Below are 22,524 nucleotides of genomic sequence, written 5' to 3' on the forward strand. Positions count from 1 at the left end.
CCCTTTTAGACCATGCGCCTGGCGCAGTGACCATTTTTCCGCCGTTAAAATAGCAAAAGTGGATTTGGATCCGCCCTAAAGGCACTTGCGCCACGCTTCACGCCATGCGCTATAGATCGTTAAAATGGGGCCCATAATGTTGACAGTCAAGGTTTGCCCAAACTAAGTAGTTTTCATGAAGAAAATCCAACTTCTTAGTGAATTTTTTTGTCTACATACTCTTCATTCAAAAGAAGTAAGGTTTAAACACATATAGCCTATTAGACAATGACATACTAATAATATACATTACAATAATTTGAACGTATTGAATTGTTAATTTAAGCAAATACTTCACATACAATGTAATAAATCAAAGCAAATCTAATAAATAACTTTTTTACGTTGTCATTAAAAAGCTAGAAACCCATGTCTATCTATCTATGAACTGTTAACAATGAAGGGGTTTTCTTGTTTTGCACAGTACTGTGACAACATCACATATAATTGAAAACACAGTAAAAACCTTACAATTACATTTGTGCTTTCAGTCACTACAACAACACTCACAGTAACTGCTGTTTTTCAAAGTCATGCATAATGTACTGGAGAAAAATACCTGTTAATGAGTATTGACATCTATTGTTTGTGAAACCTATGCTGGCATGGATATGAGGACACTCATAGAGCTTCAGATGGACACTCACAGTATGTTTTATCTACGTCAAATGGGAAAGACCACTGAATGTTTTAAGCTGGTAAAGCTGGTGAACTAGCCCCATAACACACTATAAGTCCACAACATGCTAGAGAGGAGGGAAAGGTTGTAGACATCTTGGGTGTGGATACTGGCTATGTACATGTTTATTTGTACACAAGATTCACAAAGTCTTCACAACCAGTATCAGTATCAGGCAAAAAATAAAGCTGTTACAATTGGAAGATTTGTCATCACAATCACCAAAATTCTCTCATTATGTCTACTTAATGTCCAAACTGATGCATCCCTTGTCTGTACACCAGAAAGCTAGGATGATAGCTGGTTCACTCCTGTTTTGTTCCAAATATTTGGAGGAAGAAGGAGAAGATATAGACAATATCTAAGTAGATGTTGAGGGTGGCAAAGACATACTCTTCTGGACTCATGGTGTATCGCTTATTCCCCATGAGGAGCTGGGTGTCAAATGCCAAAAACTACAAAAGACAATAAAACAGCAAGTAAAACACCTATTTCTGTTTGAGATTCTAATGAGATACTCTACACAGCATATGAACTAGACTAGACTATCTATAATGGCTTGATAGTGTCTGTACTCTTACCATGGTAAACAGTATGGCTCCCAAGGCAGCGTAGATGGCATCCAACCAAGGTACCTAAATAGCAAAAATTACTTCATTAAATGGTTTACAAGTATGTGGATCATAACACAAAAGATGCATACTGCAATGTAAGACCTGAATGCTTAGGATGAGGGATCAACCAGGATATACTAACTAAATATGACCACCATTTAGGGTTTACTATATGACCTCCATTTAGAGTTGAGTCTGCATTAGTCTCCCAAATTTGCCAAGCTTGTTGTAACTGCTTGATGTGGATAGTTGTACTTACATATTGAAAGGGAAGGACGATTGCAAGCACCAGTCCAGAAATGAACATGACCATGCAGAAGACAAACAACACACCTTGGTATGATGTCACATCAACCTGGGTGGAGAGAACATATTAAATCAAACAGCATGAAACGCAAATGATTTTCACTCTCAATCCTGAGTATTTTATATTGCATCAACATAATGTATGTCAATAATGTACAAGTAAAATTCTCACCTTAGTTTGGAAGCTGAAGACTGTGACAAGGAGACAGACTGCTACTGTGATGCCCAGACACAGTACCACTGATTTCGTGTTATAGAAGCTATTGAAACAAGACACATGCAAAACATGGTGAAAATATTTCAAGTTATTTGAAATAAATGCAAAGTATAGTTTTATATATGTCCACATTACTGGCCATGCGGACAACGCAAGCCACCTACAACTAAACAAACACAGAAGTTTACCTGGACAACATCCCTGTCATGTAGGAGAGGGACAGCGTCTGTAACATGACAAATTACAGTCATGTGAAAATGCAATCAGTTACTCAAATCCTACTTTGCTTCAGATAAGTCATGACTACAGAGCATTCACTTCAATGTAAATATATCATAAATTGGCTCTAAAACTATGAAAAGGAAGCACATCTCAAAAAATAACAAGACACAGACAAAATACTCACTCAAACATTTCACTTGTGTATTTGGCTAACCTCACACACATCAACATTGTAAAGTGAGCAAGAAAACAAGTAAAATGTTAGTATTTTGTCCTCCTTAACTCGAAAATTTGAGATGTGCAACATTGTCATATCTTCAGAACATGCTCACTGGATCTTGAGTTAAACACAAAACTGAGAATCCCATTGATGATGTGCAACCTTCTTCTCCAACTAAGTTATATCATAAATTCGTTTTGAGATCATTCAAACTGTTATCTTACTTGTGGCAAATCAAAATCAAGAGTAGAATGAAAGTTTCACATCAACAAAAATTAATTTTAATATATGAATGTACTCTTTACGATTCTTAACTCAGTATGCAGGGTTTTTTTTTAAAACACTGCACTGTTATAAAAAATATAATTGAAATGTCTAAACAATCTGTACTTACAAAGATTGCAAGCAGGATCAGATTCCATGGAAACTGCCTCCTGCAGGAATGAGGAAAGGAAAGGATATTCTGTATTTTCAGTGATTTTCAATGATATGTTTGATGTTGTCTATGTAATTATGAGGAATATTAGGAATATTAGCTAACCTTGGTGCAGAGCAGCAAGACAGAGTCAGGTAAGTAATAAAGAACACAACGCTGTAAAACCACAGAAATAATGTTAGATATGTTGTAAGGTAGAAGTCATCAGCGAGTAATTATGTGTTACTGACTTGAAAGTGATTCTATTTGTTACTTACTAAGAGGCCCAGTACCACCCTGGGTTGCTTTGAATGTAGTCCTTCACAGGGTCACTAAAAGTAAATTAGTGTTAAGTAAATACAATGCAATGGATTTTATTAGATTTTTAAGTTTAACATTGTTAAATATGAGATAAAAAGATAGTTGAAACACTCACCAGAAAGTGAAAAGAGCCACAATAGCAAGAGTTACCAAAAGCTGGATCATCAGGATGGCATACACCTAAAATAAAGCAAGTTAGAGTGAACATTGAATAATGATACATTTGCTGGTATGTGCTGATCAGACCTTTAAAGTTTAACAAAGCTCACTTGATGTACATTATCAGTGATACATAGTATTGACAACAAAGCTTACGTTGTGATCAATGTAATGATAAAGGTTTGATACCTTACGGATGAAGATCCTCCTGATGTTCCGATCATCCCACGTGAACTCTGTGAGCATCTCTGCATCATTATAGCAAGGGGCACTGGTGCCTAAAGAACACATGGAAGATTTCTTAAATTTATTAAGCTAACATATACTACATATACAATGTAATCTCATATATGTCTGTATCCTGTATCAAAGTCTTCAATGTTGAAATAAGTACAAATATGTAAAGTTTTATTGTAGTTCCATACTCAAAATATAATTAACATTAGCAAATGTATGTGTTAAAAGTAATGGCATAGACTAACTTTATGATATAGCATAGAAGGATAAGGTGTAGTTTATACCCGCAGTGGCTTCCTCATAGCTGGGAGGAGCAGGGGGCACTAATGCCTGTCCACTTGGGGAGCCATTGGTGGACTTGTTTGCAAGTGACAGCTGATAGCACAAAAAAATAATAAATTAAGAAAGTTACCCAATGTACAGTATATTAATTATATAGCTAGTGTGACATAACTAATATGCACGCCTCTTCCTCTTTGAAAAACATTTACTATATAAGGAGTCAGTCATACTTTTCAGGATGAAGTGAGCCATACTGCAGGAGCTTTTCCATGTCAGAAAATGAAAAATGACCACTGAGTTGCAAATGTTTAGTTAGTGCTGCTGTTAGTATGAGCAAAATGTATTACATTTATTGGAGTAATGACAATATAACTATAACCTGCACTTTTAGGTCACATTGACAGTTCAACTACTTTCAAAGCTTACATGTCAACTGAAATTTTCAGTATTTTCATTGATTTTATCACATTTGATCACATTTCAACTGTTTTCACCTGTTAGTTCAACTACTCAAACTTAATAATTTCATTAGCTGTATTAAGAATTTATTTAAGCCATTAATAAGAATAAGTCTTGGGTTGCCATGGCATTTAGCATTAAACGTTCTTTTTAGTATTTAGTACTTTGGTACTAGTTCAATACACTGACATTTGGGTTATTATGGGTGTCCAAAAAGTCTATGATCATATTTTTGAAGCTGCGTGTGGCCTAATGTCTATTAGCCACGGGAAAATGATAGAGGTTAGATTAATATAATGGAGTTGATTTTTATTGATGTAAATACAGTAGCACGATTAACCACTGAAGTATAGTTTCATGTTCAATTAATTATTGCACATTTCCACTACATGCACAGCCACCAGTTTGTAGATTAGATTTAACAATATGGCATTGAGCTTGACTTTATTTTTTTTAGCCCAGATTTGGTCATTTATGTCAGACCCTCTTCAAAACAAGACCGCTTCCACTACATGTACATCCTCCAGTCTTTTTGGATTGAATTGTGCAATATAGCTTGATGATCTATTATGGCTTCTTTTCTATTATCAGACTGACTTATAAACATTATTTTCTTTAACCAGAAAAAAGAAATTGGTTGTCATGGTGACGCAACTTGGTAACAAACGATGACGCATTTGACTCGAAGGTAAACAACAGTGAGATACATTAGATTATCATATGAAATGAAAAGATGCCACAGCATTAAGATGTCTTAAAACTATGTAACTGCCAACATCGTGAATATTATTATGAATACTTAATCATGCGACACGATAGATAACTTGGGCCTAAATATGGGACACAAACCCTGAGTAGTTATTCCTAGAATTGTTTTAAAATGTAAAATGACTCTGGTGGTATCCACATCTAAATAGCCTGCGTTGCCATCAAACATTTTACAACAATGAAACTGACAAATGGACTATACATGCATAACCGACTGTTACGTAATAATCTAGGCCGGATCCAGAAAATTCCAAAACTGTTTTAATTGTCGGTAATTATCTGATATGGACTGAAAGATTATTTGGATGACACGAGTAAAGCAAGCTCATACCTTGCCCTGTGTCATGATGTCTGTCGTCCTACAGTGGGCTGCCTTGTTCTTTATTCAAACCCAGTCAATGAGTATCTGGTATCGTCTTTCTCGATTGTGTAGTTTTTGCAGTCTGGCCAAGGAATGACAGTTGACTGATAGTGCTCTTCTTGCCTGCTCACTCTCTGACGATACAGTGATGTAATCCCAAAACAACGCAGTTAAGCATCGTGCAGATACCCCTCCCTCACCCACAGAGTGATGTTCTAGTAGCATCCAGGTAAAGCTGCAGCATAGAAAAAAGCCGGGACTGAACCACACCACCAGGAAAAATGGGGAGGATGGATTACTCCATGATGCGTTATTAGGAGAGAAGTCCAGAGAAATCTGGAAGTATGGTCTGCAGCAAAAAATAGGACAGGGGGATTGCAGGGGCTAAAAAAATGTCCAGAAACGTCCAGAGCAGGGATCAGTGCTGGTTACAACGTTTTCTGTGTATTTAAGTGAGCCTTAGACATTTGCATTACCTGATACATAGAGTCTATTTTTCCAGAAAAATGTAAACAACAAACAGCTATAACTTTCTAATGTGTTGTCATTTTTATACATATTCCATTTTCTACTTGGGAAAAGTTTACTGAGAAAACTTTGCCCTTAAAAAAACACAGAAAGTAGAATACATTGTTGCACCAATTTGAATGATGTAAAAACCCCACCTGGTTCAACAGAATACAGAATCAATATGCCACAAAATAGAAGTTCTGGTAATATGAAACAATTAAATATTAATTCTGTTCAATGTGCACTTTTATTTAAGAACACGAAAGGCTCAAGAAATGTTCATACAATACAGAGAAAATATCCTGTAAATGGTGCAGAAACCTCAAAAGCATTCAGTGTAAAACTGACTTACTGTATATTGCTCTTTTCAATAAAAATACACAGACACTGGAAAAAACAAACAATATACAAGAAGTACTGGAAGAACTGACATTCAGATACTGGTCAACATGCTAGTCATGACCTTATTTCTTTGGATATTAATTCAGCTCTCTGTAAACATCTTTACCTATCTGGTTTTAAATAATGATAAACGTTGAGCATTGACACTGACAGGTGATATTCATTACATCCTGTCAAACACATCAACATCATCTCATCTCCATGTGGATGGACACAATCAGGCAATAGCGTACAATCTTGATTGGTTAATGGAATGATACAGGAGTTTTGAACTATCGCTGGCAAAGTTTCCAGCAATTTAACTGACAAATGAAGGTAGATATGGCCGTATTCCCAGAAAGTGTTACACAGACAGACAGAATGAATATTAATATTATCTCCTCAAAAAACAAAGATGTAACAAGGTGAACATATAAAAATTGAAATTCAATTTAATTTTTGTCTACCAAAACACCATTTCTGTCACTGATAAATTTGGCAAAATGTAGACTGAAACCAGTCCAACAATAAAATGATTTGTGGTCCATCTACTCAGTACATCTCCCCCTCCCCTCTGGCTCCTTCCAATTTCAAGTCTGTGTCGTTCCTTCCCAGGGTGAACAGACTGACGACAGCCATCAAAGCTGCCAGCATCATGACAGCACAACCTCCGAACATGTGTCTGGTACCGCTGCCACCCTCCCCTCCACCTGTTCCAGATACCTCTCCATGGAGTGCCAGCAGCCCTAGGCAGGCCAGCAGGTGCAGAGGCAACCGGAACCAGGCCAGCACACCAGCTCGCTTCTCCTCTGGGATAACTCTGCCCTGGAGAAAGCTTACTGCAGGGAAGTAGAGGCCACAGGCCAGCTCCAGCAGCAGGAAAGCCAGAAAGGATTCATGCGGTCTAGGCTGGCCTGGGGCAGTGGAGAAGGTCAGCATGAAGAAAGAGAAGAATGCCATCAGAACAGCCAAGCAGAGCACGTGGCCAGGCTGTAGAAGGTAGCGTGTGGAGGTGGCTAGGCGGTACAGCAAGGAACCAGCCATGCTGGCAGCCATGAGGCAAGAGAACACTATCCCCAAAGGAGGCCCATGAGGGTCCAGTACTGGGGTCCACAGGAACACAAAAATGTAGAGGACACTTTCAAACAGAGCCTGCACTCCACCCAAAAGCATGACTCTCCTGTCTGACAGCAGGCATCGCAGCCCCTCATGGAGGCTGCGTGAGAACCTGGCTTTAACAGACATACGGGTCACACCTCCATTTGGAGTGCCAAGGAGCAGTGTCTGTTTGTCCCCTTCAGAACCTCCTTCAGCCTCTTCCTTGCCCCAATCTGTTAGCACCACCCAGGCACAGCACACTAAGCAGGGGACTGCCAGGAGAAAGGGAGCCACGGGCCCCAGGTGGAGCCACTCAGCCAGCAGGTTAGCCGCCAGCCCTGCTCCCACAGCGAGTGCATGGTTCCAGGTAGCAGCTTTGGTGAAGGTGCTGGGGATCCACTCCTTGGGAAAATCATGGACATCTACGTGATGGTGCACGTACCAGGTCTCAAATGTGGTGGAGAGCAGGGATGTGGACAGACCGCCCAGGACACGACCCACAATCAACACAAAGTAGTCTCTGGACAGTTTGGTGAGACAACAAGCAGAGTAGGACAGGCAGAAAAGAAGACATGTCTGTCTGCGGCCCAAAATTTGAGGGAGCCAGCCTGAAAAGGGAGCAAACAGAACACAGGAAGCCAGGCCACAGACATATAAGATGGCTATTTGGGATTCCAGGAAGCTGTAGTGGCGGTAGAGTTTGTAGAGGTAAGGACCCTGGAGCCAGTCTGCCCACAAAGCCAACAGGTATGCCCGGAGGAATACACTCTGGAAGCGACGGAAGGCTGGGTTGGCTACAGCAGTAGGAGTCGGCTGAGGTGGGGTGAGGCGGCGTGCTGTGAGCTCGAGGCCAACACACAGGGCAAGCAGGACTGTGATGGCAAGGTACGCTGTCACCAACATGGTGTGATAAACTGCACTCACTTAAGGTCAAACTTGAAGTCTTGGGACGTTTTCAGCTCCTTTTTTTCTATTTCTCAGCACCTGTGTAAAGACAAGGTGAACAAATAGTAGTGTACACGTACAGAAACGACGTTTACGTCACCACAGCTGCTGTGTATTTAAGTTAGTTTGAATGGCTAACCAGCTTAATTTTGTTTCACATTGAGGAATTAAGATGTTCAACAAACACAGAGTTAGCTTGCTATGTGAGTTTAAGTGTCACTACATATATGAATTAAAGGTAAGTGACAGTTTAGCTTACCGAAACATGTCATTTGCAGCGCACATCTATCAACCTGCTTTACTGAAAACGCTAGCCTACGAGCTAACCTGCCAACAAGATAAATCACTCTAACTTGCGACACTATCCCACCATTTGGTTTTCCATTATAGTACATCATTATATATCTTACCGAGTCGTTTAACAGTGGTTCCATATTAGTTGCACGACATATCAGGTGATAACATGAAACATAACTAAGTGAGAGTTGAAGCTATGTGCCTCTATGCTAGAAAAGCTAACAACACACCATCCACTTCCGGGATCTATCACTTCACCACAAGGTGGCGTCCCTACTTTGTTTTTTGATTTCCAGGGCCAGGAAAAAGTCTAACTTTCACAGACAGTCCAGTTCTAAGGTAGGATTTTAATTATTTACTAGTTGATCCTCAGAAATACTTTCTTAGTTTCCCCATGTTTTCTGAACAAATCTAGGTATTACTACAGTTAGAACCCAATAATGAAATAGATGCTACAACTTAGTACAAAAATAGATTTGTTTTTTCATTACCATCTTTTTAATCTGTTGATTATATTCTCGATTTAACGATTTGGAAATGAAAACGTTTTGTCCATAAGCCACATACATTTAGTTTATTCAGGGACTTAACCTCTTACCAGGCAGCCCATTTTTAAGATTAAGTCTGAAATTATAGTACACAAAATAACTTACTGTTCTTCAACCCTTTTGATTACAGTCTTCTTTAAAAGGTAAATCTTTAAATTTTACAACCAAAAGGCCAGAATGGGTGTAAATTAGGCATGGGCCGGTATGAGATTCTGATGGTATGATAACCATAAGCAAAAATATCACGGTTTCACTGTGTTGCGGTATTGCGATTACAGCTCTAAAATGTTTCTAAAAGGATGAAAATTAAAGACAGACATGTTCATTTAACCTGAATCTGTAATGATACTCTACACTGCAGATGCACCACCTGAGGGATTTCTGACCTGCACTTTCTGTCTTTGACCACACAAAGAACAGCTCATACCTTAGGAATGGTATGACAGAAAATTTGGGGGTTTCGGTTATCGTGGCTTTTTCATATCGTGGTATATCTTGAACATGGTTATCATCCCATGCCTAGTGTAAGTGATCCTTAAAATAATGTGTGTCCCACAGGTGAAATTGTGTCAGTGAAACATTTTACAGGTTGGAATCAGAGAAATTGGAATTTTTCTTCTTATGAAATGAATTAAAATACAGGGCAATGACTTTAATACTGTTAACTGATCATTAATCATTGCAGATTGCCTGTATGGAGCCAATGACCCTGCTAAGTGACTCTAACATGCACATCCTTTTAACAGTGCATAAGCTGTGTCAAAATATGAAAATGTACATGTACATCTAACTTTATTCAGATGTGCTAATGTACACTAATTACTCAACTCCATATAGGCCTAACTACTCAGCACAGTTTTCTCATTTTGTCTACAAGCACACAAAGGAATGACACAGAATCGGAATAATACAGAATTCAAACTTTATGTCATTATATCATTTCTATTCAGGAAGAAAGATTTACAAAATGTACAACATGTGCTCAATCAGCCATAATCAAACAAACAAACAGTGAGATGACCAATCAAATAAGATCTCTCACCCAAAAATATCTCTTGTGTTTGTATGACAAACATTGGGGGCAAAGGAAGGGTGCATGTGGAGTGAGCGCTGGTGATTTCAGGGATTATGCTGGTTGGTTACATCATCTGATAGCTGGAAGTGTGTCTAAACCGTCTGAGAATCCCTACTATATATTCTCCTGTGCAAAGCCCTTTTGGCATGGCCAAACCCCCACCTAGTACAGGAAGGTCAGCAGTACATTCTTCTTCACGCCGAACTCATCTGTCTGATCCATCATATCAGTTCAGTCATTAATACATAGACATTAGGGTACCATAATATTTACAGCAACATAAACAAACAAAGGAACTACAAAACCCAACATGCATGGAGGGTCTCCATCACTCCAGATGTGATACGATATAGTGACGCAGACAAAATGTTTTTTGTGAAATTATATAAAATGCCATTGACTCATGAAGTTGGTATATTTAAACCCAAGGTGTGCCAAATGTTTCTGGAGGATAAGTCAAAAATAGTAAGAGACAGAATGTATCCTATTGTGTACAGGTGACACATTAAAATAGTGGTCTCATTCCAGTACTAATGCAGATGGTATGATTGTGAAACAGTGATACACAATTACCTTAATATTTCAGGTTTCGCTATGTATTATATACAGGTTCCCTTTCTCTTAAACACAAACTGACACATAGTCAATCTTCACTAATGGTCCCTAAGTAATAACTGTTTGGATCCATGGTATCCATCTTTCAGCTGCTGCTTAGTGATGGCCTGTTGATACTTTATGACTTAAGGAATAAACAAAAGTGAACTGGCTTTTATTATTAAGTACAATGGATATAATGAGCAAGTACACAAATGATTTGTCCAAAAGGGTAATAGTAACTTTACACAATGATTTATTCTTTTAACTGGAACAATGTCTCTCAAGAGGTGTTGCGGTTTATATGTGTGGGCATGAGTTTGCATAATGTATGTTAGGTATATGTTTATACTTATTTTTTTATAATTTTATAATAATTTATTGTTTATAAAACATTGCATGAAGATCAATAGTGAATCGAAAATATGTTCACTACTGTACTCACTAATCCTTTTATAAAACTCTCCTCAGATTGCACAAATACTTGTTCCTCAATTTTCAAGGAAGTCCTGCCCGTGGAAGAAAATTTGTGTGTGTGTGTGTGGTGTACTGAACGTATTTGTGTAAAAGAGTAAAGCCGTGTCTGTGTGCTCTGTGAACAAGTGGCCTGCTCAAGGGTCAATGCGAAAGGCCAATAGTTTGTCGGAGTGCAGATTGTTGAGGGTGCGCAGGTCTGGCAGTCGCAGGAGGAGTTTGGGGAAGAGGGTGGTGTCGTCTGGGCGACGGCGAGTGATCAGTGATCGTAGGGCGCGGATCAGACCCTCCTGGAGCTGCTCTACAGCCCGCATGTCTGAAATACCAGAACGATCTGAGGGGAAAAGAGGATGCCAGTGTGAGTATTTGACAAACCACATTATTGGTTCATTAACAGAATATCTCTGCAGCTTTCCTCACTGTCTTCCTACTACTCATGAAGTAAACAGTGCCCCCCCCTTACCTGCAGAGACCAGCACCACAGCCATGAAGAGAGCCATTTCATCTGGTTCTAGCCCCAGAGAGCCCAACTTCTCACTGAACTCGAACATTGTATCCAGCAGTAAGCCCATGCCCAAAGCCCGCAGAGTGGACAGGGGATAAGTTTGGCCATTCAGGAATGTCACTGTACGCTCCTGTGCATTGAACAAGGTGCAGAACCTCACCATCAGAACCTTAACACACGAGAGAAAAACAGTAACAGAGATAAGTTTAGATAAATATTCACCAGTAACACATTCATGCTCATCATAAGGAATTTTGCATTCACGACAATATATGACATTGACATTTGAAATGTATGTCATTACCTGGAAAGTCCCTGATTTGAGCAGCATGACCTGGTCTTGCTGGCTAAGCTCTTGAAATCCAGGGATGCCCTTGGCAAACTCTACCACCTCCTTAACAGCAGGAGTGAAACACTGAGAGAAAGATTCCCACACCTCCTGACTCGAGTGCTCTGCTCCTGATACAGGGCATGCATTGAGAGGGCAGGCCTTAAACACAAAAGACATAAAAAGAATTAGTTAGTTGTTGGTCAGACAAGATATATGAAAAGAGTCCTAATGTGATTTAATAAAACTCCTGCACTTACCAGCACTTTAGCTCCTGGTGGTAATTTCCATGGGCAGGAGGACTGATTTGTGGCACTTCCTGCATTGCGAAAACTGTTATGATTGGCAGAGCTGCCTCTTTGAGAAGTTGTGCCATTAGACTGATCATGATTCTGATTTGTTGAAACTAAGTAGGTGATGTGATTGTTGTCCACACTGTGGAATGTAGGCTGGTTGTCATTAGGGGCAACTGGGCAACGTGACACAGGGGCAACTGGGCAACGTGACACAGGGGCAACAGGGCAACCCTGATAACTCTGGGCAGAGTTGGGGTGAGATGAAACCTGGTGAAAACTGGCATCCTGAGAAGAGTGAGACGTGTTGTTTTTGTTGGCAATGTGAGCTGTCTCTACTGCTCTCTCCTGGCTGCTGCTGCTGTTGTTGTTGTTGCTGCTGGTGGTGAAGATGTCACGGTAGGCTCTGGAGATGGCCCCGATGGCCTCTTTTGAGTTGCCATCTTCTGGGCTGGAGGTAGTGTCCCTCATGGAAGATGAGTCCATGTCCATGGCAGCCGACTCATTTAGGCTGTTCATGTAACTCTGCATCTCATCCAGAAGTCGCTGCTTCTCTCTTTTAGGGATGCGACCAAAACGAACAGCTACAGAAAACACAAGCAGTAAAAACGGGTCAGCTCACAGTCATTGTGACAATGTGGACATTCATACTGGGCACATTTTTTTGCAGTGTCTGTTTGGTAATACATCCACAAAAGCTTCTTTTCTTGCATAGAATTCCATCAAGTTATGATGGCAACAAAGAGAAAAGAATTTATCTTGCCTATACAGTGATGACATGTAGGAAACATAGGGCTGCAAGAGCAACCTATACAGGCTGTCTAAATAAAAGCTAAGCATTGTTCAAAGGTTACCCATCACACTGCCTTCACAAATCAGAAGTACGAAGCTGAGAGATTTCAAGGAGGATCATCCATATATAAGATGAAAACTTCCCTCTCCTCATTGTATCCCCATCCCCCTTCCCACAGTAACCATCAGCTGGAGAGGCTATTTATAGACCCCCTGCTACCATCTGCCTCATCCTCTCCTATCCACCCCTGTCTTCATTCTCTCCCTCCCTTCATTTGTAAGTAGGGCACTGGGGCAACGTGAGCGTGATGTCACTGGCACTGAGATCGTGAGAGGGAGAAAGATGAGAGATGTGGGCTTGAAGCGAACAAATTAGGAGAGGAGACAGTAGTGAGAACATGAAGAGGACTGACATGAGAGACGGTGATACATGGAAAGTAAGAGTGAGTGTCTGGGTGCGTGGGAGGTGTGTATGTGTGGAGTTAGGTAAGGCAAAAAAAGTTGAAGTACATCTTCAAAGACATCTTCAAAACTGGTGCACCAATTTTCACAACAGTGATAATATTAAAGCAATGTAGCCTTATTCTCAAAAGATAAATATAAGAAATTTACATGAAAACATAAAGACACTGTCAAGTCAATTGAGCTGATTTACTTGGCTTAGAAATATGCACACATATTGCTATGTTTACCAAATATACAGTCATTTCCTACAGCATCCCTTGATATGGATAGATGTAATAAAGTAACATGAGATTAATCCCTTTATCATGATTTAAAAAGCAAGAAATGATGCTCTGGTTAGAGCAGAAAAGAGTGCCATCATGCCAACTGACTTAAATATTTGCCTATATTGCAGAGCCAAAGTCACACAGCTGCCTGGTGTGAAATCAGGGTGTACTATTTATTGTGGGCTGCAGGCAGTTGCATGTGGTTTTCCTGTTTTCGTAATGATTGAAATAGAGCAAAAAGGGGTTTCTAGGTTGCGGCTGATGCTTTTGAAAATCTCCTCTAAGAGGGTCGACCTGACTGTTTGTTCGCTTTTAACCGAGTTGCATTTTACCACCCCATTTTCTCTGTGCACCAGAAGTGTCAAGCACACGCAGAAATAACACTAACCTCTTTACTAGATTAGGCAATGCAGGGTACTGGAGGGTGGAGATAAGCAGAAACCATACTGAGAGGAAGAAGACAGGCAAACTACACCAAGTAGGTCATGATGTATGAATACACTATGTATTGTTTTTCTAGGGCAGCCCAGCTGTTTTCTTAATCTGTGAGGTGATCAATCAATGTTCCTCACTGAAACTAGGTGATTTGAGCGTCACGCCTGATAAATCCTATCAGAGACTGGCTGTTTTTTTGCATCCCTTGCTTAATTGTTGCCCTATCCCTCATTAATTGCTGTAAGATGTTCTATGGGCATACACAAGGTAATCAAGTTGACCCTGCTCCAATTTCCTAAAATAATTCCTGTGTTTGCTGCAGTTTTGCAGATGATAGATAGCTTCGGGGACTTCAAGGCTCCTCTTCTCATAAATCATTGTCTTGGGGGGAGATGTAAGAGAGCTGAGGGAACATGGTGGGTACATGGAGGGGGAGGGGTTGTGCTGAACAAGAGCATACAGGCAACAGGACTGTGGGAGGATACTGCAGAGGGCAGGAGAAAGACACTTAGAAACTTAAGTGAGTGATGCAAGGCCAGATGGTAATCTTTGGCAGTGCAGTGACACAGTAGAAGGGCAAGGCAGGTGCAGCTCTGCTGATAGAGTGAGTGACTGAGCTACTGGCACCATGACCTCAAAAGACTTTCCGCATTACATTTTTCACACAGACCTACATATCAGCACTGCGCCTAGTTCTGGCTGCCCATTTCCCTGCTGCTTTGGCTAATCAGAGCACTGTGGCATTCAGGCAGAACTGCATGAGGGTCCCTCCCATTAAAAATGTGTCAGGATATCTCACCATCTCTTGACATGCCAACAGAGAGGCATTTCTTGAAGCGGCAGTGCTGGCACCGGTTGCGGTTCATCCGCATGATCAGACAGTTCTCGTTCTTCACACACATCTTGTAGTTGATGTTCTGCTGGATACTGCGGCGGAAAAAACCCTGAAACAAAAATGAAACTGGTCAAGAAAAAGCAAACAATAATTTACTGATACTACATATTTTTCTCATCAGGGGCTTACCTTGCAACCTTCGCAAGCATGCACTCCATAGTGGAAACCAGATGCAATGTCCCCACAGACTTTGCAGAGCAGGACCATTCCACCTGTCTCTGAGGAAGGGTAAACAGACCGTCAGATATACCACAAAAACATAGAAGAAGACATAAATCTTTAGATACTGGTCATATGGACATTGAGGAAAGACTCACTGGTGAAAGTTCCTGTGAACCCGCATGGCCTCTTTCCTGCAATCGGATGTGCATAGGTATGCTTAGTGACCTGAGCGGCTGCTGCTGAGGGGCTACTGTAGACCTCTGGGAACTGGAATACCAGTTTGGAGGATGGAGTGGTGCACCCTGCTGCCCTTTGTTTCAGCACCCCAATCTCTGTGAAGGTAACCTCCTCTGGAGATGAAGGCTGGGAGTGTGAAGAAGGTGACTGGGTTTGGTACCCACTGGAGGGGCTCCCAGGGCTGCCAGGGCTGGGGCTGGCACTGCCAGCCGAGCCTGCATACAGGATGACTCCTCCACTTCCTGCAGACAGGGGAAAGGGTGGAGCATAGCAGTTGACATTAGAGTTGAGAGGGTGGGATCAGGTGATTCAAATTTGTTTTCAAGTTCTTTATTAAAAGCACAGAACTTCATTCAGACATTAATAAAAAGTGGCATAATTTTTGTAGGGCTATATCACACACTGTAAATAGTTGGATACATTGCAATAGGGACACATTGCAGTTAGTTATCCATTTTCCTTAGAAACTATTACTATAGAAACTAAAATTAAGCTATTCTACAACATCGAATGTAATGTGATGTAACGTTGCACAACCTCTGGGCAGCAGAGAGCAGTTCTGAGAATTTGCAGCGTCGTTGCCTCATCCTGAGTGTAACAGGCGCAATGGTGCGCTCACGCGGATAAAGTGAGTGCTAAAAATACAGCTGGTAGTACGGCAACAGAGCAGGCAGGCTTCCGCTTCAAGTGCCAAAGAAACTACTTAAAAAAATAATGCCTGCGTCATGCTATTGCAGAATTTATATAGGCACCGTGCAAATAAGTGGAATATTTTTTTGTCTTTCAGCTGTGGTTGCCTCTGAAGTTTCGCCTCCCTCGCATCTCTCTCTCTCTCTCTCTCTCCCTATCTCTCACACGCTCCCTCTCTTTCCCTCTCTCACTTCTAGTCATGCGCTGTGGATGAGCTGAGACACGGCCTCACGTGTCTGCGGGGTCTGCTGCCTCCTCCGCTCCAATAATAGCCTCGCTCCCCTGGCACCGTGCCCAGCGCCAGCTAACAGCACGACACCTGACCGCCGCCTCACATGTATGGACTCCTGACACGGTTACTGCCCGAAACAAATCCGCAGTCTCGTGTTGAAATATACAACAATCTGAAGTCGGTAATATCCGTGTTTATAAACATACGCTGACTGGGAAGCTCCCCGGGCGTGAGGTGGCACCAAGTCTCCAGCCCCTGCTGTTCATACGCCACAGTCGGTGGATATGAGTCACGTTTTTGCAAAGGAAAAGCCTATTCAGCTGTATGGATTGGACTGCTGTAATAATACATTAGCAACTCGGTGTACAGTAGAGTCCAATAGAGATGCATTCAGAATGACAAATCATATGCAAATGTGTGGGAGCACTAAGATAGCTGGGCAACTGCATTCATACATTGTTGACTCGTGCAACTACAAAGTTTCCAAGAAACAAGTTATTTCCAACATCCAAAAATCCATATAGTGGTAGAGTGGTTTAACCAGCCCAACCATATAGGAATCATGTATGTACACAGCCAAGTGCAGCAGGTCTGTCCCTGTGTTGCTGTGTTGCCCTCTGCTGCACAAGGTATTTGTTTAGCTCAAATGTTTTGATAATCCCTCAACCAGCACGTGTTGGTGGATTTGTTGACTCATGCCAGAGCCACAGACAAACCCATCAGACACAGTCCTGAGCCTCAACTCTTCCTAAGCTTACATGCAGACAGCCATGTGGCCCAACCCCCCACCCCCCACTCCACCCAAACACATTGCATGTCCACCTGAAGACTCACATGTACAGTTAAATGTTTATGAATGATCCCGTAAAGGCGACTGTGCTGTAAACACAATCAGCAGTGTGGTTTACAGTCTACTTCCGAGTAGTACTAGCAGATACTATACATGTATGGAGAAAGGTTTCATATTAGAAAGTTTAATGTAAGCATTGCAGAATCAGTTTATCATTTTGTACAAAATTAAGATTATTCTTGTATTTGCGACCATACCACAGCATTATTGCCACCTATGATCAAAGTAGGCATTAGTTTCACCTGTTCACTAATAACACATGGCATGGTATTGTTGTTTTTATACTGTTAATGATAAACCTGCAGGAAGTCCAAATGTCCACAAACACTTCAAAGTGCTAGCTGCTATCAATCACCAGTTAATAGACATCACTACTGCTTGGATATAGCACACTCAACTTCTAGATTGAACTTTTACACAATTTTACATGTATTCATCTATTTCAAATTATGACATTCTTTCATTTCCTCAGAAGAACACTGGCATTAGGCTACTTGATATCATCCATACACTAAACAAGCATTGAACATCAACATATAATAATAATGTACCTGCTGCACAATTTACAGCAACATAGTTTATTGCAGCTAACAAACTCCACAGGTTTTCCTCAATTGGATTTCCCACACAGGCAAACTGGATCGCCATGCACACTATCCATGTGCATACACGCATAGTTATAATTTAGGTCACTGTAGGCAGCATTAATTGAAGAGTCAATCGGTCCTCAATGCCCATTTTAAGCTTAGCCTACATGTGCAAACATTAATCTGCAGGGACTGGAGTTCGGCAGAGAAACGTGAACAGTGAGCACTTCATGGTCACAAATGCTCCTCTTCTCCTTTCTCTCCCTTGTCCTTTATCTCTTACTTTTGTTAGTTCACTTTATAATACAGGGCATGAAGAGACAACCTACATCTAAGGTAGCCAACATAGTTTTTTTTTTTTTTTTAGTCCTTGTGTTGTAAAGTTTAAAAACATGCATTGGCTTCCTGAGAGCAGGAATGTGTTTATGACGATATAACAGAAAATAATGTAGGCTATATATTAGATAATGACCAGTAAAGAGTTATTGTGTGCTACTGAACACAGACAAACTGTGAGCACTAGGTGTGTTTGCAGCAGACTTCATTAACTCAGACTTTTGTAAGTAGGTCAATATCACAGGAACTTGATAGAATGAGTCTGTGAGCCTCTATAGCATCTCTCCAAACTGATGCTGCAACACACATTGGCTCTGGTTCACTCAATTATCAAGAGGAGCTGAATGAGATTATTACGGTGGATAGCTGTGATTTATAAATGCCAGAATATGATTTGAAATCTCTCTCTCTCTCTCTCTCTCTCCCCCTCTTTCTCTCTCTCTCTGATGTTCTGCCCAAAACTGGTGCATGTGTTGCAAGCGCTGATTCAAATCTGGACCGAAAAACATCCGTTTCAGTATTATGGGATTTTATCAGCAGTGTAGTGCAACAACCTCTCAATGTTTTTAATCCGCTATCTGTTTCAGCATCGTTTGGAGGGTGCAGCGGATGAGAGGAGAGGAGTTATATGTTTAAAAGCAGAGTCACGTTCCGGCTGAAACACACCCTAAGCGGATGTGTGCCCTGAACCGATAAGTTGTTGGCAGATGTTGCAGAGTCAAAATCGACTCGTGTCATGTAAAGTGCATGTGACATCGAACTGAAACATGCACTTTCACTGTAAATGCACTGTGCCAACTGTACGTCTTTATTTCCTCTCTTGGGATTTATTATAATTTTAGGAGATTTTTTTTTTTAGATATATAGCCTCTTTACCATTTCCTGTTGCGCTGCTGTGGGCTGGAAGAAAATGACAATATAGCCTACTAAATATTGAATCTTGACTCAGCCTCTACCAGACTAGGAGACTGGGGGGAAATGCTTTCAGTAGAAGCAAAAAGCGCATGAGGCGGGAAAACGTGACGAGAGAGCGAGAGGTATAAAAAAAAACAGTAGATGCATGGAATCGCTGACCCACTGACCAAGCTCTCACTCACCATCACCACAGGCGGCATCAACACAGGCGTCCGTGAGAGCTGTGGAAGCGGCGGGAGGAGGGCCAGGGTATCTCACGCGTTGCACGCGGCTCTGCGAGGGAAGCCACGTGAGGAGGCTTTTTGACGGAGCTTTCACTGGGAAGACATGAAGCTGCGCTCCAGCCGGGAGCCAGAGCTCCTACAGTCCACCATGGGGCTGATAATTAAAGAGCCAAATTAAATAGAGCAGCATGTTATTCGGCGAGTTGCTCTGACTGTGCACCACCAGCTGCAGCACGACTAGTTCATAAACACTAGTAGGCAATGTGTCAAACAAACCTTTATGATATTTAATTTTCTATGTAGCCTAATATAATAGGCTATAACTTTATTTTTTTCGAGAATCAAAGAATGTGTGTTTAATTGACTACAATTTGTTTTTTTGTTTGTTTGTTGTTGTTTTTTTTGTTTTTTACATTAAATCATTTGTATGATGAAGTAAATACAGTGTAGCCTACAAACCCATTTGTTATCTTAGCTAGCACATGTTTTATTATGGCTGACTTTTTGTAGACCACTGCCCCCCCCCCCCCATCCCCTTAATTAGTTAAACCTGATTTTGTCAGCAAGGTAAAACTTGGAGTCAAAGTGATGATAGTGTCCAGCTGATGTGAGGAATAGGCCTGAGTTTGGGGCTCTGTCTATTTTCAACATGCCAAGAATAAGGCAGAAAACCTCCACAGGGGGAGTTTGAGAGGAAGTATTATTGAGGACATGCAGTGCATGAAGTTCATGCAGTCGACTGTAGAATGAGTCAGTTGTTCAGACACCTGGTTGTTTTTGACACAACACAGGTTTAGTGTTACTAAAGCACATTAATGTTGGAGAAGAAAAAGAAATGACTAATGTACCAGATTAGACTGGATTTGTTACAACTGACCCCACATCAAAGTACAGTTGACCTCTCACTTGACGTCAAGGTTGTAAGAAGTAAAAGTTTGAATAGTGCAAATACATATTCCATAAAGTGTCTTAATTTGCACATGAAGCCAATTTAGTTTTTCTGGAATAGTTTTTCTAAAATTTGCAATAATGTAAGCAATGTTACATCTGATACATCTTTAGGCCTATTTGCATGTTATCGATCTGACCTATTTTATATGGCAGATTAGATATGCTAATAGCAAATTATTATATAAATGGGTGAATGTCACATGCAGCCCACCCCATACCACACAACCCAATCTTCTGAATGGGGGGTCTCTCTCTCTCTCTCTCTCTCTCTCTCTCTCTCTCTCTCTCTCTCTCTCTCTCATTTTATTGGCAGGGCTTTATGAGACATTCAGCCCACCACTGCAGCCATATTTTTTGCCAGGTTATGATGATGTTTATTAGCTTTGTTTATATCACTACAGTGAAACTCATGAGCTGAAATGAAGTCATGTGCATTCAATAGCCTTATTGAAACATTAAAGATCAGTGAACCCAGTTCAAGGTGGCCCCTTACATTCAGATGGAGGAGGGGAAGATCTAATTTTAATAAGTCTTCTGGTAAGTTAAATGATACAGTGTGATTTAAATAAACATGACAATTTAAAAGCAATTCAATACTCAACTCCCCCACTCTGCAATCCCCAACCATCCTTACAGACACACACACATACCAAATATCAAATAACAATAACAACAAACACTGACAGAGAAGTCCTGTGTGATATCTCGATCTTATCGGCTGACTAATACTATATCTATATATGATTGCTCAGTTAACTTCCTTGAAAACAAAAACACTGGCCCAGTTATCAACATAAATAGAACCTTCAGATTAGAGTAACATGTTGATGGTGCACAGGGTGCGCCCATCACCTGTGTTGGAACGTGACTGTCACTGTTGTAAGTGATTCACCGACGATTAGGAAGCAGAAAACGTGTACCTTGGCTGACCTCGAGAGAGCGCTTCCTAATGCCACTTAAGGGATGGAAGTCCTGCGGTTATCAACTTTTATGCTGCAGAGATGGCCTTAACACAGACAAATACGCCCTTTACGCCAGAGTTTCCTTGTTTATTTCCCTAGTGAGATGAGAGGGCGTCAGTGCGCAGTTAAAGCACTGGCACTGACAGATTGTGATAACAGTGACAGCCAGTGTACTGTAGCTCCACGTGAGTTTGTTTTCATGCAGAGAAACAGGAAGTGGCCGCAGACTCACTACAACCATATGGCGGGTTTCGCTGTTGGTAGAGCTGCAGTCCTGTGCTGCGTTTTGAGATTTTAACACGAAGCAGCAACTTTTACCACAAGTCCGGCTAACATTTTACAGTATCATAGGCTATTTAAATTAGAAACGGGCTAAATTGCTTAATGCAAAAAAAGGGAAAGCAGACAAATGCACGAGCCCAATATATAAATATGTGGTAAACCTATAACATAAATCAGCTTAGTCAAACGCTTACATGTACAAAATTGCGTTTCTTGCACTAATTGATACATGTGAAGAACTCACATCAGATTGCACACGATTGCAAATCATACACATATTAAGCAAATAAATCTTGAGCTTTGGAAAAAGTCATTCACACAGTCAAAAGAATAAAAAATTGAAAATCTGCCTTGCGTTACAGTGGTTAAAGCCTCATCACACCTAAATCATGAAATAAGAAATTATAGCCGAAAAGAGCAAAATTGGTGTAGACTTGATTGTTGGCAACAGCATGAATGAAAACGTTCAAATGAAAAGATCCGTTAATCAATTCTGACTTTTATGTCATAATCAGCACTTCTGCAAATGTTAAAACAATGTTGAAGTTAGTCTTACCTCCAGGACTGTTATCCATATCTCTCGTTGATGTTGATGGTGTAAAACTTGAAGACAGTGAAAATCTCTAAATTTGATCAAAAGTCTTTTGAAAACAGGTGAAAAAGTCAAGAAATTGCTTTTCGTAAAACACCTGCCCCATGGAGCCAAAAATGGGAAGCAGTGTGGAAATGTGTCCAGTGCTCGTTACAGGTTCTTTACCCTGTAAAAATTGTGGTAAGAGTGGTGTCTCTCACTGTGCTCAGCTGTGCTCTGACTGAGGTAAGTTGGACAAGCTGGTCTCCCCTAAGATAACTGGATGCCTTCTGCGCCTTGACTCGACCGCGTGTGATGTTGCACG

At 40.9% G+C, this 22,524-nt stretch overlaps 3 protein-coding genes across 3 annotated transcripts; all 3 read right to left on the reverse strand.

Moving 5' to 3' along the window:
* Window positions 1–567: 567 nt before the first annotated feature.
* On the reverse strand, window positions 568–5,397 carry LOC128357352 (protein lifeguard 2-like). The gene is made up of 12 exons (XM_053317686.1): window positions 5,270–5,397; window positions 3,714–3,804; window positions 3,382–3,470; window positions 3,149–3,213; window positions 2,991–3,044; window positions 2,839–2,889; window positions 2,692–2,731; window positions 2,044–2,081; window positions 1,811–1,898; window positions 1,592–1,687; window positions 1,300–1,353; window positions 568–1,173 (listed from the first exon to the last, which is right to left on the reverse strand). The coding sequence occupies exons 1-12, from the start codon at window positions 5,282–5,284 to the stop codon at window positions 1,024–1,026; spliced, it is 831 nt and encodes a 276-aa protein (XP_053173661.1). The 5' UTR covers window positions 5,285–5,397; the 3' UTR covers window positions 568–1,023.
* A 667-nt stretch (window positions 5,398–6,064) lies between these two features.
* mfsd5 (major facilitator superfamily domain containing 5) lies at window positions 6,065–8,752 on the reverse strand. Its single transcript, XM_053317529.1, has 2 exons — window positions 8,644–8,752; window positions 6,065–8,272 (listed from the first exon to the last, which is right to left on the reverse strand). Exon 2 carries the CDS (start codon window positions 8,189–8,191, stop codon window positions 6,743–6,745), a length of 1,449 nt encoding a protein of 482 aa, XP_053173504.1. The 5' UTR covers window positions 8,192–8,272; window positions 8,644–8,752; the 3' UTR covers window positions 6,065–6,742.
* Window positions 8,753–11,338: 2,586 nt separating this feature from the next.
* nr1d4a (nuclear receptor subfamily 1, group D, member 4a) lies at window positions 11,339–22,203 on the reverse strand. Its single transcript, XM_053317605.1, has 8 exons — window positions 22,185–22,203; window positions 15,518–15,841; window positions 15,330–15,418; window positions 15,105–15,249; window positions 12,315–12,931; window positions 12,031–12,216; window positions 11,685–11,895; window positions 11,339–11,555 (listed from the first exon to the last, which is right to left on the reverse strand). The coding sequence occupies exons 1-8, from the start codon at window positions 22,201–22,203 to the stop codon at window positions 11,359–11,361; spliced, it is 1,788 nt and encodes a 595-aa protein (XP_053173580.1). The 3' UTR covers window positions 11,339–11,358.
* Between the last annotated feature and the right edge of the window lie 321 nt (window positions 22,204–22,524).

This window comes from Scomber japonicus, chromosome 4, assembly GCF_027409825.1.
Source record: "Scomber japonicus isolate fScoJap1 chromosome 4, fScoJap1.pri, whole genome shotgun sequence".
Classification (NCBI taxonomy): domain Eukaryota; kingdom Metazoa; phylum Chordata; class Actinopteri; order Scombriformes; family Scombridae; genus Scomber; species Scomber japonicus.

Bases quoted from the DNA above. Each gene is read 5' to 3' on its own strand.
- LOC128357352 (XM_053317686.1), bottom strand. The intron at 2,732-2,838 runs GTTAGCTAATAT...TCATTCCTGCAG, and splicing joins TCTTGCTGCTCTGCACCAAG to GAGGCAGTTTCCATGGAATC. The intron at 2,082-2,691 runs GTAAGTACAGAT...GTCATGTTACAG, and splicing joins TGATCCTGCTTGCAATCTTT to ACGCTGTCCCTCTCCTACAT.
- mfsd5 (XM_053317529.1), bottom strand. From the start codon at position 8,191: ATGTTGGTGACAGCGTACCTTGCCATCACAGTCCTGCTTGCCCTGTGT.
- nr1d4a (XM_053317605.1), bottom strand. The intron at 15,250-15,329 runs GTAAGCCCCTGA...TTTTTGTTTCAG, and splicing joins ATGCTTGCGAAGGTTGCAAG to GGTTTTTTCCGCCGCAGTAT. The intron at 11,556-11,684 runs GTAAGGGGGGGG...TTTTCCCCTCAG, and splicing joins TGTGGTGCTGGTCTCTGCAG to ATCGTTCTGGTATTTCAGAC.